The sequence below is a fragment of the Cervus elaphus genome, chromosome 20, assembly GCF_910594005.1.
Source record: "Cervus elaphus chromosome 20, mCerEla1.1, whole genome shotgun sequence".
Taxonomy (NCBI): Eukaryota; Metazoa; Chordata; class Mammalia; order Artiodactyla; family Cervidae; genus Cervus; species Cervus elaphus.
This window is the reverse complement of record NC_057834.1, coordinates 35,027,635-35,044,090: the sequence shown is the minus strand read 5'-3', so window position 1 is coordinate 35,044,090 and position 16,456 is coordinate 35,027,635. Positions and strand designations below refer to the sequence as shown.

The 16,456-nt window shown below is 41.0% G+C and overlaps 1 protein-coding gene and 1 pseudogene across 1 annotated transcript; both read left to right on the top strand.

Moving 5' to 3' along the window:
• Positions 1-3,219: 3,219 nt before the first annotated feature.
• Positions 3,220-16,126, top strand: LOC122676625 (annotated as a pseudogene).
• On the top strand, positions 7,579-11,027 carry LOC122676623 (T-cell surface glycoprotein CD1b-1). The gene is made up of 6 exons (XM_043876074.1): positions 7,579-7,720; positions 7,974-8,240; positions 8,805-9,083; positions 9,305-9,583; positions 10,024-10,114; positions 10,744-11,027. The coding sequence occupies exons 1-6, from the start codon at positions 7,660-7,662 to the stop codon at positions 10,763-10,765; spliced, it is 999 nt and encodes a 332-aa protein (XP_043732009.1). The 5' UTR covers positions 7,579-7,659; the 3' UTR covers positions 10,766-11,027.
• Positions 16,127-16,456: the final 330 nt, after the last annotated feature.

Here is a 16,456-nt window from a genome sequence, read left to right as displayed (position 1 = left end):
CTGCATGAGCCTGACTACTCATGTGGTTCTGCTGAGCATAAATCCTCACGTGCTGACTCGGGCCCACCCTCATGAGAAAGGCACATCAATGTTTGTTGAAGCCTTCCACACATTTCTTCCACTTGCAGAGATTCTTCTCTATGTAGATCATGGATGCTTTCCCTGGTGCATGTGAGTTCTGTTTATGAAAAGTATCTTCTGGAGGATTGTGAGAATAATTGCTGGAGTGCATACTGTCACCTGTCCTCATATCACTGTGTTCACAGTTTATCCTCCTGTGGAGACTCTCCTTGTGGGAAATTGTCTCTGGGCTCAAGGTCTTTTCCTGCATTTCTGATTCCTAGTTTGCTCCAACCCAAAGTCCCAGAGTCAACTGACCCTGGAGCAACATTCCTTCTGACAAGGGCTGCTGGGAAGCAGATGGCCTCAGTTATGCTTTCTGGCTCAATGGGTACCCAATACCCAAAAGGACCTGTTAGCCATGACAGCAGAGAAAAAGCTCCCGACATGCCCGCGTGGCTTTTGCCCATGGTGACTGGCCGGGTGCTGGCACAGAAGTTCTTTCCACTCTCCCTGCAAGTGAAGGCCGTCTCAGATACACATGATCCGCAGCACTTTACAAACGAAGCCTGTATTTTCTCTTCTGAAGGCTCCATTCCACCACTTCTGCATCCGGTCGAGGTTTACACTACATCGGAAGTCTCTCCCCATGATTCACCTGCTGGGAGTTCCCGGCGGCTCAGCCAGGCCAAACTGTCTTTCAAGACTGTCTTTCACCACACATGTCGCAGGGGTGAGCCGTGTGGATGGAAGGCTCAGCCTGGGGAGTTCTCATCTGTGGCCGGCTCACCTGCTGCTCCGGGCCAACGACCAGGTCAGGCCTCCTCCAGGTCTTCTCTGCTATGACTGGAGTAGTGGCTACCTCCTCAGACACCCCGGGCTCTCCTCCGGCTGCAGATGGGTAGCTCCATGAGACCTGGAAACCACAAGTCCCGGCGATGACACAAGTGCAAAGTTCTCCAGCATCACATCAGGGTCCAGGAGTCTCTGAGCTTCTTCGAGCAGCTCCCACTTCTCCCAAAAGTACAGGAACACATCCTCAAAGGTCACACAGCCCTGCGCCGGGTTCATCAGTGCTGCCGCACCTGCCACTGCCACAGGACACAGTGGCTGGAATGGGGCCCCGAGAGGCGGGAGACCAGGGCAGGGTCACCTCCGGCGTTGTGTCAAACTCCAAACCTCGCGATAAAATGACCTCAAACAACAGCAAAAACATGACGTCAAATGTTCGAAAAAGGCCCAGGCCGCGGTCCTCAGGGCCCTTGGCGACGGAGCTCGGGCAGAGGCCTGCACAAACGTGCGGTCTCCGCGGAGCCTGGCAAACGCGAGGCGCGGTCTCCGGTCCCATAGATGGGTACACAGTGTCACAGCAAAGGAGACAGGGCTGGGGGTTCAGGGCTCCGATGAGGTGGGGAGACAGGCCCCGGGTACCTCTCTCGCCTTCCCCGCCCGGCCCTTGAGAGACTGTCCCAGAACTGAGCTCGGGTCCACATTATCGCCTTTCAACCATCAACCGCTCTGGGAAGTCAATTGCTTATTTTGTAAACATTTTCTTCCATTCTTTTTCTTAATGTATTTTTAATTGGAGGGTAATTGCTTACACTATTGTATTGGTTTTGTACAAAAACAGGAATAAGCCATAAGTATACATATATGCCCTCCCACCCGCCCAGGGTTGTCAGAAAGCTCTGGGCGAGCTCCCTGTGTTGCACACCAACTTTCCACTAGCTATCTATTTTACATATGGTGATATGTATATGCTTCAATCCTACTCTCTCAATTCATCCCACACTGCCCTTCCCCTGCTGTTTCCACAAGTCTGTCTGTTCTCCATGTCTGGGTCTCTATTCCTGCCCTGCAAATTGGTGCATCATTTTTCTAGAATCCATATATATATGTGTTAATATATGATATTTGTTTTTCTTTTTCTGACTTACTTTGTTCTGTATAACAGACTCAGTTTAACTGCATTTAGGTTACTTCCATGCCCTGGCTATTGTAAATAGTGCTGCAATAAACAGTGGGGTACATGTGTCTTTTTAAATTATGGTTTTCTCAGGGTATATGCCCAGTAGTAGAATTGCTGGATCCTATGGTAGTTCCTAGATTTTTTTAAGAATCTCCATACTGAGATTTCTTAAAAAACTGGAAATAGAACTGCCATATGACCCAGCAATACCACTTCTGGGCATACACACCGAGGAAATCAGATCTGAAAGAGACACGTGCACCCCAATGTTCATTGCAGCACTGTTTCTAATAGCCAGGACATGGAAGCAACCTAGATGCCCATCAGCAGATGCATGGATAAGGAAGCTGTGGCACATATACACCGTGGAATATTACTCAGCTGTTAAAAAGAATTCATTTGAATCAGTTCTAATGAGATGGATGAAACTGGAGCCCATTATACAGAGTGAAGTAAGCCAGAAAGATAAAGAACATTACAGCATACTAACACATATATATGGAATTTAGAAAGATGGTAATGATAACCCTATATGCAAAACAAAAAGAGACACAGATGTACAGAACAGACTTTTGGACTCTGTGGGAGAAAGAGAGGGTGGGATGTTTCAAAAGAACAGCATGTATATTATCTATGGTGAAACAGATCACCAGCCCAGGTGGGATGCATGAGACAAGTGCTCGGGCCTGGTGCACTGGGAAGACCCAGAGGAATCGGGTGGGGAGGGAGGTGGGAGGGGGGATCGGGATGGGGAATACATGTAACCCCATGGCTGATTCATATCAATGTATGACAAAACCCACTGAAATGTTGTGAAGTAATTAGCCTCCAACTAATAAAAATAAATGGGAAAAAAAAAAAAAAAAAAGAATCTCCATACTGTACTCCATAGTGGCTGTATCAATTTACATTCCCACCAACAGTGCAAGTGGGTCCCTTTTCTCCACATCCTCTCCAGGATTTATTGTCTGTAGATTTTTTTGATGATGGCCATCCTGATCAGTTTGAGGTGATACCTCATTGTAGTACTGATTTGCATTTCTCTAATAATGAGCCACATTGAGAATTTTTTTCATGTTTTTGTTGGCCATCAGTATATCTTCTTTGGAGAAATGTCTGTTTAGGCCTTCTGCCCATTTTTTGATTGGGTTGTTTGTTTTTCTGATATTGAGCTGCAAGAACTGCTTTTATATTTTGAAGATTCATCCTTTGTCAGTTACTCCATCTGCAATTATTTTCTCCCATTCTTAGAACTGTCTTTTTATCTTGTTTATAGTTTCCTTTGTTGTGCAAAAGCTTTTACGTTTAATTAGGTCCTATTTATTTATTTTTGCTTTTATTTCCATTACTATAGGAGGTGGGCCAAAGATCTTGCTGTGATTTATGTCTGAGGCTGTTCTGCCTGTGTTTTCCTCTAAGAATTGTATAGTTTCTGGTTTTGCATTTAGGTCTCTACTCCATTTTGAGTTTATTTTTATGTATGGTATTAATAAGTGTTATATTTCATTCTTTTACATATAGTTGTTTAGTTTTCCCAGCACCACTTAACTAAAAAACTGTCTTTTTTCCACTGCAGTCTTGCCTTTTTTGGTCATAGATTAAGTGACCATGGGTGCATAGTTTATCTCTGGGCTTTCTATCTATTTAATTGATACATATTTCTGTTTTTGTGCCAGTACCATACTGTCTTGTTTACTGTAACTTTATATTACCTGAAGTTGGGAAGCCTGATTCTTCGTTTCCTTTTTTTTTTTCTTTCTCAAGATTGTTTGGCTATTCAGGGTTTTTTTTGTGTTTCCACACAAATTGAAAACATTTTGGTCTACTCTGAAAAATGCCACTGGTAATTTGATAAGGACTATATTAAATCTGTAGATTGCTATTGGGTAGTATAGTCATTTTCACAATATTGATTCTTCTAATCCAAGCACATCATATATCTCTCTGTCTCTTATTATTGTCTTGATTTTTTTCATCAGTGTATTATAGTTTTCAGCATACAGGTCTTTTACTTCCTTAGGTAGGTTTAGTCCTAGGATTTTCATTCTTCTTTTTTTTTTTTTCTTTTTTTTTGCAGTGGTGAATGAAATTGTTTCCTTGATTTTTTTTTTTCCTGATCCTTTGTTATTAGCATATAGGAATGCAAGAAATTTCTGTATGTTTATTTTGTATCCTCCAACATTACTAAGTTCATTGATTAGTCCTAGTGGTTTTCTGGTGGAATATTTAGGTTTTTCCATGTACAGTATTTTGTTATCTACAAATGATGACTCTTTTACTTCATCTTTTCCAATTTAGATTCGTTTTATTTCTTTTTCCTCTCTGATTGCCATGGCTAGGACTTCCATGACTATGTTGAATAATAATGGTGAGAGTGAACACCCTTGTCTTATTCCTGATCTTAGAGGAAATGCTTTTGGTTTTTCACCATTGAGAATAATATTTGGTGTGGATTTGTCATATATAGACTTTATTATTGATGTAGTTTCCCTTTACCCTCATTTTCTAGAGAGTTTTTTGTTTTTAAATCATAAATGGGTATTGAATTTTGTTGAAACTTTTTTTATGCATCTGTTTAGAGGATCATATGGCTTTTATTCTTCAATTTGTTAATACAGTTTATCACATTGGTTGATTTTGTGTATTGAAAAATCCATGCATCCCTGACATAAATTTTACTTGATCATGGTTTCTGATACTTTTAATGTGTTACTGAATTGAGTTTGCTAGTATTTTATTGAGAATTTTTGTCTGTATTTTCATCTGTGATATTGGCAGGAAAAGCAGGGAAAAAACCAACAAAGTAAAAAATAAAAAAAAGTTAAATAAAAATAATAAAATATACATAGTAAAATAAAATAAAAAGTTAGAATAAAAGATAAAAAACAATAAAAGCAACAACAGCAACAAGAGAACAAAATGAAACAAATGCAAAAAAGAATAGTACTAATAAGAGTGTTTTCCTGGGAATTCAAGCTATCAGGGATCTTGCTCCCACAGTGGTCCAAAATCAATCCCTGCCTCCCCAGGAATCCTTTCAATGACTCTAGGTAGTTCTCTGGACCGGCTGTGGGCACTGTGGGGCCAGTTTAGACTCTGATCTGGCCCAATTCCTGCATGTATTTGCTCCCTAAGTCCACTGCTATGAAGGCTAGACTGGTTTCGATTGTGAGAATACTCACATCTATTCAGGTATTCCTCATATACAGGATTTACCGAGCTTATCTCAGAGATTTTGTGAAACTGTACCAAAAGATTTCCATTGCTCTTCCTAAGTCACACTGCCCATGTGGCTAAGCATGGGTTTTGACTCCATTTCTGCATGTCTGCTGCCCTCAGACACTTGTTCCCTGTCCAGGTGAGAGGGAGGGAAAGCAACAGCTGCTTGGGGCACAATTACTCACTCAGACAGGATTGTAACCACTTGTGGTGGCTTGCTCTGGTGGAAGTCCCTCCCAGTGCCCATGGAGGTAGGAGCTGGCATGTGGGGATGGTGCCAGCACTGTCCTCCGTGTGTGCCCCTCTACAGTGGTGCATCTCTTTCCAGGCAGATCTCACTTCCTCTAGGGGATTCTTAGCCATGCATCCCCATCCTCCTGTCACCTCTGCTGTATCCACACAGCCAACAGTGTTCTCCCTTGATCAGTTTTCTCAACCCCATGCTTTAGCACTCAGTCCCTGACAGTATCAGTGGATTCTTTTCTCAGGCAGTGTCCATGATTGACTCCCAAGAAGGCTTTGGAATGGGGTTTCTCAGACCTCTGGATCCCTCTCAGCAATTAGAGACCCTGGCCCGAGGGGTGGGCAGGGGCCACTCAGAAGGAGGCCCCTCTCAGCACCCATGGATGCCAAAGAGATTGGCAGGTGGTGGAAGGGGTTGTAATGGCAGTTATATCCCTAGTGTACCACTCAACAATGATATTGTGCTTCTGTGGTGTCTGGGGCTTTGTCCACAGACTTTCCCAGTTGTGGAGCTCCTTACTCCTGTCCCTTCAGGCTGTCTTTTTTTAGCTAGTATCTGTCCCCTCCCTGGGTCTATACTCCCAACCTCACTTTCTAGCAACCGGTCCGTCTTTGCAACAGACAACTCATGATTCAGGCTGGAATGTCCAGCAGTGTGGTGTAGATCATGTGTGAGGTTTAACTTATTTTGTCCTGCTTTCCACAGATCATCCGCTGTGTTCTTTGATCCTGGAGGGTCCTTTTCTGTCCCAGTTGATTTTTCCACCTTGAGGGCTTTTTTTTTTTTTTTTTTTTTCCCCCTGAGTGTAGGGACCTCCCTTGATTTCATATTCAGCATTGCATCAGGCTTGCTGGTCCCTTTTTTGGTTCCTCTTTTCTTTTTTTCTTTCTTTAATCATACCTGGTTGTGGGGGACTTTTGTTTTAAGTGTCTGGTAGTGTTCAGCAGATGCTTTTTGACAATTGTCCCATTTTTAGGTATATTTCTGATGTACTTGTGCTCAGTGGCTTCACTTCTGCTTGACTCTTTGCAATCCTATCTACTGTAGCCCACCAGCCTCCTCTGTCCATGGGATTCTCCAAGCAAGAATACTGGAGTGAGTTGCCATTTCCCTCTCTAGGGAATCTTACCAAACCAGGGACTGAGACTGCTGTGTTTATCATATTTAATTCTGAGACATGGGTTCCAGAATCAAACATGATAAAGAAGAGTTTTAAATGATTTTCGTACATGTAAATGATTGTCAGCACACACACACATACACAAACACATACACACACATATAGTAAGGAGAATGTGAGATTAGAGAGATGAGGCAATAGGGATGGGATGAAAAAGAGGATCCATTGAGAACACTGGGAAGAGGTAATGGTAAAGTGCTAGAGGAGAGTGGCCATGGACACAGAGTTCAGGTTGGGTGGATAAACTAAAGGAATTCTAGATTAAAAAAGACTGGGGACTTGCCTGGGTGGTCCAGTGGTTAAGAATCTGCCTGCCAATGCAGGGGATACAGGTTCCATCCCTGCTCTGGGAAGATCCCACACGTCCTGGAGCAACTAAGCATATATATCACAACTACTGTGCTCACGGTCTAGAGCCTCTGATGCACAACTGCTGAAGCCCACAAGCCAAAGAGCCTGTGCTCAGCAACAAGAGAAGATACAGCAGTGAGAAGCCTGTGTACTGCAACTAGAGGGTAGCCTCCACTCACCACAAGTGGAGAAAGTCCGCATGTAGCAAAGAAAACTCGGCACAGCCATAAATAAAAAATATTTAAAAAACAGAATGGAGGCTGATCAGTTGTTTAATATTATTGTTTCTTTTTAACAGATGTGAAAATAAAGAATCAGGGAGGTGAAATAACCTTTCAACATTGCATGGTGACTTTTCCAAGGTAATAAATATGAAGGAAACTGAGATCAAGGAGATCATTTGGACCCCAGAGGTGAAAACGAAATCTACAAGTCATGAGCTGGAGAGGAAATGAGAGACAGAGTGAAAGCCCAGAGCCGTGGGAAGCAGTTTTTCAGTGATGAGCAATGTGTGTGCAGAAGAGATTTGTCAGTTGAGGGAGAGAGGAAGTCACTATAAAGTACTGAGAAAAAGGTTTGCTGAAATTAGAGATCAAATACCAATTCTGAGCGTCAGAAGCTCTACTTCCCATTGAAATGCTGCTTCTGCCACTTCTGTTGCTAGCAGTTATTGTCCCAGGTGGTGACAATGAGGATGGTAAGAGTAACTCTGGCTGTTTCTAGCATAGGTGGAAACATAGGGCTTCTGGATAAAAACATGCTGCACTTACCACTAAGTGTCTGGGCTTTCCTGTCTCTGGCTCTCTGCTCCATTCTGGAGGCTGGGGATGGAGCAAGAAGACTTGGGGCAGGGAACTGTTTCAGGCTCTATGTTGTTCAGACTCTGTGTTCTTTTTCATTTTATCCTAATTCTCTTTTGCCTCACTTTTCCTATCCTTCCACCACCACAGCATTCCAGGGGCCAACCTCCTTCCATGTCATCCAGATTTCGACATTTGCCAACAGCACTTGGGCTCAAAATCTCGGCTCAGGCTGGTTGGACGATTTGCAGATTCATGGCTGGGACAGTGACTCAGGCACTGCCATTTTCCTGAAGCCCTGGTCGAAGGGCAACTTCAGTGATGAGGAGGTGGCTGAGCTGGAGGAACTATTCCGAGTCTACCTCATTGGATTTATTCGAGAAGTGCAGGACCATGTCAGTGAATTCCAGTTGGAATGTGAGTACAATCCTCTGAACTGGGGACGCTTTCTGCATGTATATACCTCTCTAGAGTAGTCTCCAACCCTGACTCCAAACCTCTACCTGGTATCCCAGATTTTTCCTATTCTTTGAACTCTTCTGCCATAGATGAAATTCCTCCTTTGTGAACATTTCCTGGTTTGTTTGTGCATAACTTGCTTTTCTCACATCCCAAGTAACAAGTCCTCACTTTACCTACCCTGTTGCTGAGTGAATGAATCCTTCCAATCTGTCTCCTCAAGCATCTTGTGCCTGATCCTTTCTCTCAGTGTAACTCTCCCCTTCAGGCTGGAAAGCTATACTTCTGACCCCCCTCTTGACCACCTATTCCTTATAAGAGCACATTTCCACCATTTACAACATGTGTAACTCTCCCAAATGCTTTTTTCTGAAAAGTCTCTGAATATGGCATTTTTTTTTTTTTGAGTCATTTCACATCTCAGAGCTTTCCATCAAAATCTAAAGTCCCATGTCCTTTTTCCATTTCTTTCTTTCTTGTGTGCTTTTAAAATAACTTTGTCTCTGTTTTCTTTCTGTCCAGACCCCTTTGTGATCCAGGGCATAGCAGGCTGTGAGCTGCATACTGGTAAGGCCACAAGAAGCTTCTTGCAAGGAGCTTTAGGAGGCCTGGATTTCGTGAGCATCAAGAATGATTCATGTGCGCCTGCCCCAGAGGGCGGCAGCAAGGCCCAGCGTTTCTGTGCACTCATCATTCAGTACCAAGCCATCTGTGATACTGTAGCCAAGCTCCTCTTAGAAACCTGCCCTCGGTATCTCCTGAGTGTCCTTGATGCAGGGAAAGCAGAACTGCAGAGGCAAGGTTAGTCCTGTTCTCTCCCCAAGGCTTTTCTGTTTCACCTTTCATCACCTTCTTTAAATTCAAAAAGTGGGAGGTACCTAAAAGGAGAGTGTTTTCATTATCAAATTATTTGGTTTCCAAAGAAATGGAAGAGGTCACTATCCAAACTTGTGAGTTTCCAAGTCTCTATGCTCTGGATTAGAGTCGTAATCTGACGTTCTTACTACCCCTTCCTACCCCAGTGAAGCCTGAGGCCTGGCTGTCCAGTGGCCCCCCTCCCCGGCCTGGCCGCCTGCGGCTGGTCTGCCACGTCTCAGGATTCTACCCAAAACCCGTGCGGGTGACGTGGGTGAGGGGCGAGCAGGAGGAGCCTGGCACTCAGCAAGGAGACGTCATGCCCAACGCAGACTGGACGTGGTATCTCCGGGTAACCCTGGATGTGGCGGCTGGGGAGGCGGCTGGCCTGAGCTGCCGAGTGAGGCACAGCAGCCTGGGAGACCAGGACATCATCCTGTACTGGGGTGAGGAGGAAGTGGAGCCCAGCTGGGGATGGGAGGAGGTGGTCCTCAAGCACAGAGCGGGGGCCTGCAGAAGGTAAGGGATTTAATGAATGAGAGAGGGAGGGAGAGAGTGGGAGAGAAAATAGAGAGATTAAGACAGAGACAGAGAGTCAGGTTGAGGTTTATTTCTGGGACAATGGTATCAGAGGAATGAAATTAGCTAATCTAAGGTATAGAAAAGGTAAGAAAGAAGAATGCAGACTAGAGATGGGATGGGACAAGAGAGAGACATAAAATGTGCCTGTGAGTATAAGCCTTCTAGGAATATAAGAGAGGGAATCAGAGATGCCCATGTGTCAGAAGCGGGTAATGGAGGTGCTAACACTCAAGTGGGCAAGAAGGCCAAGAGAAATAGAGAATGGGTTTGAAGTGATATCCCTGTGTCCTCTCTCAATTGCCAGGACACTCCACCTCCATTGGCTTGATACTTGCGGTAATAATGGTGGTAATCATCCTTTTGATATGTCTTGCATTGTGGTTTTGGAGGCGCTGGTGAGTTTTTATTCAGTTTTACTTTTCTGTCCATCCTCTCACTCTTTCCCTCCATTTTATCTATCACTTTAGCCTCAATATTTCCACCAGATCATTTCCCATTTCTTTCCAACTCCCATCTTTGTGTAAATCTATTTTTTAAAAAATGTGGTAAAATATATATGACATAAAATTTACCACATTAGTCATTTCTAAATGTACAGTTTAGTAGTATTAAGTACCTTGACACTTCGTGCAACCAAAACATAGAACTCTTTTAATCTTGAAAAACTTAAAGTCCTATGCCAGTTAAACTACACTCCTCATGCTCTGGCTACCACTGTTCTAGTTTCTCTCTATATTAATCTCTGTATGAATCTTGAACCTCTTAAAAGTGGAATCATCGGTGTTGTTTTTTTGTGACTGGCTTATTTCACTTAGCATTATGTCTTCATAATTCATTCATGTGGTGGCACATATTAGAATTTCTTTCCTTCTTAAGACTGTGTAATGCGTTTTAGATTATAAATTAATTTTCCTATGGACAGATGGTTTGATTCCACCTTTTGGCTCTTGTGAATAGTGCTGGCTATGAACATGGTGTGAAATATCTCTTATGCAGAGTGATTTTTTGCTTGTGCTCTTAACAGGTCATATCAGACTATCTTGTGAGCCCCTCACCGTCTCCTTTTCCATTTGGAACAAGTACCCAGGAACCCAGAAACTCAAGTGGTCAGCCTAGTAGTCAATTTCATCATATTTCATCAAATAATCATCTGATCAAATCAGAGTTCCTACAGATTGTAAGATCAGAAACAGAATTAAAGTTGTTTATATATTATAAGACAATATTAATATTAGGATCTGCTCAGATTTCTTGGATGTGAAATGTGGAAAAGGATATACCTTGTAATAAATGAAATGATGTACACAACTTTTATGGTGACATCTCTTTCGCTTCTTACTTGAAAAATTTTTTTCTGTTTCTGCTGTAATACCATTTGTCAAAGTGAGCTAACTATTATTATGCCAAGATAATTATATTTTCAGAGATGCTGAGCATTTTTAACATAATTTCTTCGTCTCTGTCATGATTTTCTAACCATGAGGGTCAGCAAAGAAGTTTCTTTCTCCAGGAAGCCTTCTTTAATGATACAGTGGAAATAACCCTCCCTTGACTGATATCATGCTCAGGTCCACAGTATTCTGTATCCACAACACTGCAGTTCTTTTTGTTTTTCTTTTCCTTCTACTTATAAGTTCCTTTAGAGAGGGGCTTATTCTAGGTGGGTTCTAGGCAAGATCTTTAACTTGCTTATGTATTTGTTTAGTAACATAATCTGAGTTGATATAATTGCTTCAATAAGGGTCTTTTCCCTCAAGTCACCTTTCCTTCTTTTTTTTTCCCCCTCTTTAGTTGATATTCTATATTTTCCTCTTACTAAAATATTTCCACATAGCCAAGAATAACACGCTTTCCTTGTTTCTGCTCTGAACTCCTCTGGAGAAAATCACTTGTGCCCATACAATAAGTGTAGTTTACACGTAAAGATTTATTTGTCAGAAAAGGTTCATATTTCTCAATGTGAGTTGGAATGGGTGAGGGGTATTGGTGCAGATGGTTGTTAACTATTTAAGCAAAGAGTCAAGAGGTTTTTATTGCTCTCAGGGACTTTGATATCTGTGCTATTTTTGATATCTGTGATATCTTTGATATCGAGTCATATTTTTGACTTTTACTTATGTTTGTTCATCCTTTTGCTTATTTTACAATTTCCTAGAAACTTCACTTTAAAAATCTAAGCTTATTTAATAAATACAACAGGAAAGGGGAGAAGAGATTCTGAGTACATTTTTTGTAAGATTTAGGAAGGGAGGTTAGAGCAACTGGAAGTTTTGGAGAAGCCAGGGTTACTGGAAGCAGTTCTGCAACCTCATCATGCTAGGACAATACAGATGTCATGATTTGGGCAGGGTAGGAAATGACTTTTCAAATGACATATTTTTTTTTTTTCTCTGATCCATCAGTACATCTGGTTATTTCTCCAGCATGCATTAAACACTACCTCATCTTACAGAGTCGGAGAAGGCAATGGCAACCCACTCCAGCACTCTTGCCTGGAAAATCCCATGGGCAGAGGAGCCTGGTGGGCTGCAGTCCATGGGGTCTCAAAGAGTCGGACACAACTGAGTGACTTCACTTTCACTTTCACTTTTCACTTTCATGCATTGGAGAACGAAATGGCAGCCCATTCCTGTATTCTTGCCTGGAGAATCCCAGGGACGGCGGAGCCTGGTGGGTTGCCGTCTAAGGGATCGCACAGAGTCGGACACGACTGAAGTGACTTAGCAGCAGCATCTTACAGGGTAGGCAAGCTGTTTTATGCTTCACTGCACCCTCAGCTAAGGCCAGGACCCTGATTAGTCTGTGTTTCTTGGGGGAGTGGATTATGAACCAGCAGTAGCAGTAGTACCTGTGAGCTTGTTAGAAGAAGAAATTTTCAAGCTCAACACTAAACCTATTGAAAAAAAAAATCCTGTAATAGGAACTATAATGCTGTGTTTTCATAAGCCTTTTAGGTTATTTGAATGCACATTTAATTTTAAGAACATCCTGTCTAAAGATTTTTCAAGCCCTAGACTACTAATACTTGGGGCTGAATAATTCTTTGTTGTGGAGAGTTGTTCAATGCACTTGTAGGAATTTTAGCAGCATTGGAAGGACTGATGCTGAAGCTGAAGCCCCAGTAATTTGGCCACCTGATGTGAAGAACTGACTCATTGGAAAAGACCCAATACTGGGAAAGATTGAAGGCAGGAGGAGAAGGGGACGACAGAGGATGAGATGGTTGGATGGCATCACCAACTTGATGGACATGAGTTTGAGCAAACTCCAGGAGTTGATGATGGACAGGGAATCCTGGCATGCTGCAGTCCACGGGGTAACAAAGAGTTGGACACAACTGATTGACTGAACTGAAATGAACTGGCCTCTGTCACTAGATGTCAGTAGTTTCTCCCTGAGTTATAATAACCAAATAGATCTTCAAACATTTCCGAATGTCCCTGGATAGTAAACGGACCCCAGATAAGAGCTCAGGTCTAAGGTAATATACAGCATTTCACTTCACCTTTCATCATTTAGTTGTAATAATTGGTACTCTAACCTGACTGAAGTCTATAGTTTATATTCAGTGGTTGAAAAAAGAAGGACTCTTCATCTGGATGGTATAATTCATTCTAAGCTCAAAGTTGCTGTAGAATTTTGTTGTGTAGTTAAAGCTGGACTAGGAATGAAGTTCAAAAATAGAACAGGATAGACAGAGCCAAAGAGCAAATCTGGAGACTGACCTACCTCTGGATATTTTAGTTATATGAGCACAACAATTTCATTTTTCCTTTTAAAGCTGAGCTAGAATTTTTACTTGCTTAAAAATTCAGGTATGATTTTGCTTTCTGATGTCTTGTAATAGCTTTTTCATATTCTTTTTATGGCTTTTCTCTGTTTTCTTCACTCCTCTTATTTCTCCTCCTTCCATCAAGTCATCATCTCTTAAAGATAGTTTTTTTGACTTGTGTTTTCTCCCCTAAGTTTCCTTACTTTGGAAAATGTTAATTTACTCATGACTTTAACTATGACCTGTAGATGAAACACTTTCAAAAATAAATCTTAAGTCTCACAATACAAGAGCTCTTCAACTCTTTTTTATATGAGAGTTTTTGTGCATGTGTATGTGTTAGCTTGATTTTTGCTAATATATAGAAATATGTTAAAATATTTTGTCCTAGGTTCCAGTGTGCATGTTAAACTAACTTATTAAATATAATATTTTATCTGTAAATCCTTTTGGATTTTCTATTCATACTCGCATAATAGCTTTAAATATGAAAATTCTCAATTTTTTTCAGCCTTCTTGCTACCTTTTATTGCATTTTCTTGTCCAATGGCATTGACTCTGAACCAGTGCATAGAATTGACAGATGGCATTCCTATCTTTTTACTTTTACTGGGTAAGAATATTCCAACAATTAATATTGGGTATCAACCCTGAAATTAATTGAAAGGACTGATGCTGAAGCTGAAGTTCAATACTTTGGCCACCTGATGTAAAGAGCCAACTCTTTGGAAAAGACCCTGATGCTGGAAAGATTGAGGGCAAGAGGAGAAGGGGATGACAGAGGATGAGATGGTTGGATGTCATCACTAATTCAATGGACATGAGTTTGAGCAAACTCCTGGAAATAGTCAAGGACAGGGAAGCCTGGAGTGCTGCAGTCCATGCAGTCGAAAAGAGTCAGACACGACCGAGTGACTGAAAAACAACAATATTAGGTATGGTAATTGCTCTAAGTGTATCATGGATAATTTTTTTTTCAGATTAAGAACACTTTCTTTCAAAGTTATTAACTTTTTAATTATCATTTTTATTATGGATGACTATTGAATTTCATTAAGAGCTTATTCTGAATTTCTTGAGATGACAAAATGTTTTATATCTTTTCTGTTTTTAATGTTTTGAGTTACACTTAAATTGTCAAATGGTAAAACAAAATTTTGTTTATGTAACTCGCTTATAATGTATTATGTGGATCCAATTTTCTAATGTTTTATTTATAATGTTTTTCTAGTCTTAAAATTTCTTTGTCAAGTATTGGTATTGAGAGTTTTTTGCCTCATAAAATAGTCAAGAAATCTTTCCTATCTTTTTATTCTCAGAGAAAGTTTCTGTGATATATCTATTTTTAAAATAAATACTTGGTCCCTGGTGTGATTCCATCCTGTGCGGCTGCTCGTTCGAACAGTAGTCGTTTAATTCTGTCCGGCTTCTCTCCCACATAAGTGCATGCCTCCAACCCATGGAGGATTCAATGGACATGGACATGAGCCCCTTGAGGCCCCAGAACTATCTTTTCAGTTGTGAACTAAAGGCTGACAGAGATTATCACTTCAAGGTGGATAATAATGAAAATGAGCACCAGTTATCTTTAAGAACGGTCAGTTTAGGGGCTGGAGCAAAGGATGAGTTACACATTGTTGAAGCAGAGGCGATGAATTATGAAGGCAGTCCAATTAAAGTAACACTGGCAACTTTGAAAATGTCTATGCAGCCAATGGTTCCTCTTGGGGGCTTTGAAATTACACCACCTGTGGTCTTACGGTTGAAGTGTGGTTCAGGGCCTGTGCGTATCAGTGGACAGCACTTAGTAGCTGTGGAGGAAGAGGCAGAGTCAGAAGATGAAGAGGAGGAGGATGTGAAACTCCTTCTATATCTGGAAAGCATTCTGCCCCTGGAAGTGGTAGCAAGGTTCCCCAGAAAAAAGTAAAGCTTGCTGCTGATGAAGATGACGATGATGTTGAAGATCACGATGATGATGATGAAGACGATGATGATGATGATTTTGATGAGGAAGTTGAAGAAAAAGCTCCAGTAAAGAAATGTGTATGAGAACTCCAGCCAAAAACGCACAAAAATCGAACCAAAATGGAAAAGACTCAAAACCATCAACACCAAGATCCTTCAAAAAACAGGTCAAGAATCCTTCAAAAAACAGGAAAAAACACCTAAAACACTGAGAGGACCTAGCTCTGTAGAAGACGTTAAAGCAAAAATGCAAGCAAGTATAGAAAAAGGTGGTCCCCTCCCAAAGTGGAAGCCAAGTTTATCAATTATGTGAAGAATTGGTTCTGGATGACTGACCAGGAGGCTATTCAAGATCTCTGGCAGTGGAGGAAGTCTCTTTAAGAAAATAGTTTAAACAGTTTGTTAAAAATTTTCCATCTTATTTCATTTCTGTCACAGTTGATATTTGGCTGTCCTTTTTATAATGCAGAATGAGAACTTTCCCTACCGTGTCTGATAAATGTTGTCCATGTTTCATTGCCAAGAATGTGTTGTCCAAAATGCCTGTTTAGTTTTTAAAGATGGAACTCCACCCTTTGCTTGGTTTTAAGTATGTATGGAATGTTATGATAGGAATAGTAGTAGTGGTGGTCAGACAGGTGGAAATGGCGGGGAGACAAAAATATACATGTGAAATAAATATATATAAATTTAAATTTATATAAATATATATATAATATATAACTTTATATATATTATAAATTTATATATATTTATTATATATGTAAATATATAATATATATACACATTTATATAAATTTGTATAAATATAAATTTTTTAATAAAGTAAAAAAAATAAGTACTTGGTAAAATTAAGCAGTGATGGTTTATGTTGGAAATTTTTATTTTCTTATTTTTGAGGAGGGAGTTTTAAATTTAACAGTTTTTAGAAATAAAAATAGCTCTTTTCAAATTGTCTGTTTCTCTTTGTGTCAAGTTTGCTAAATTTTGACTTAACAAA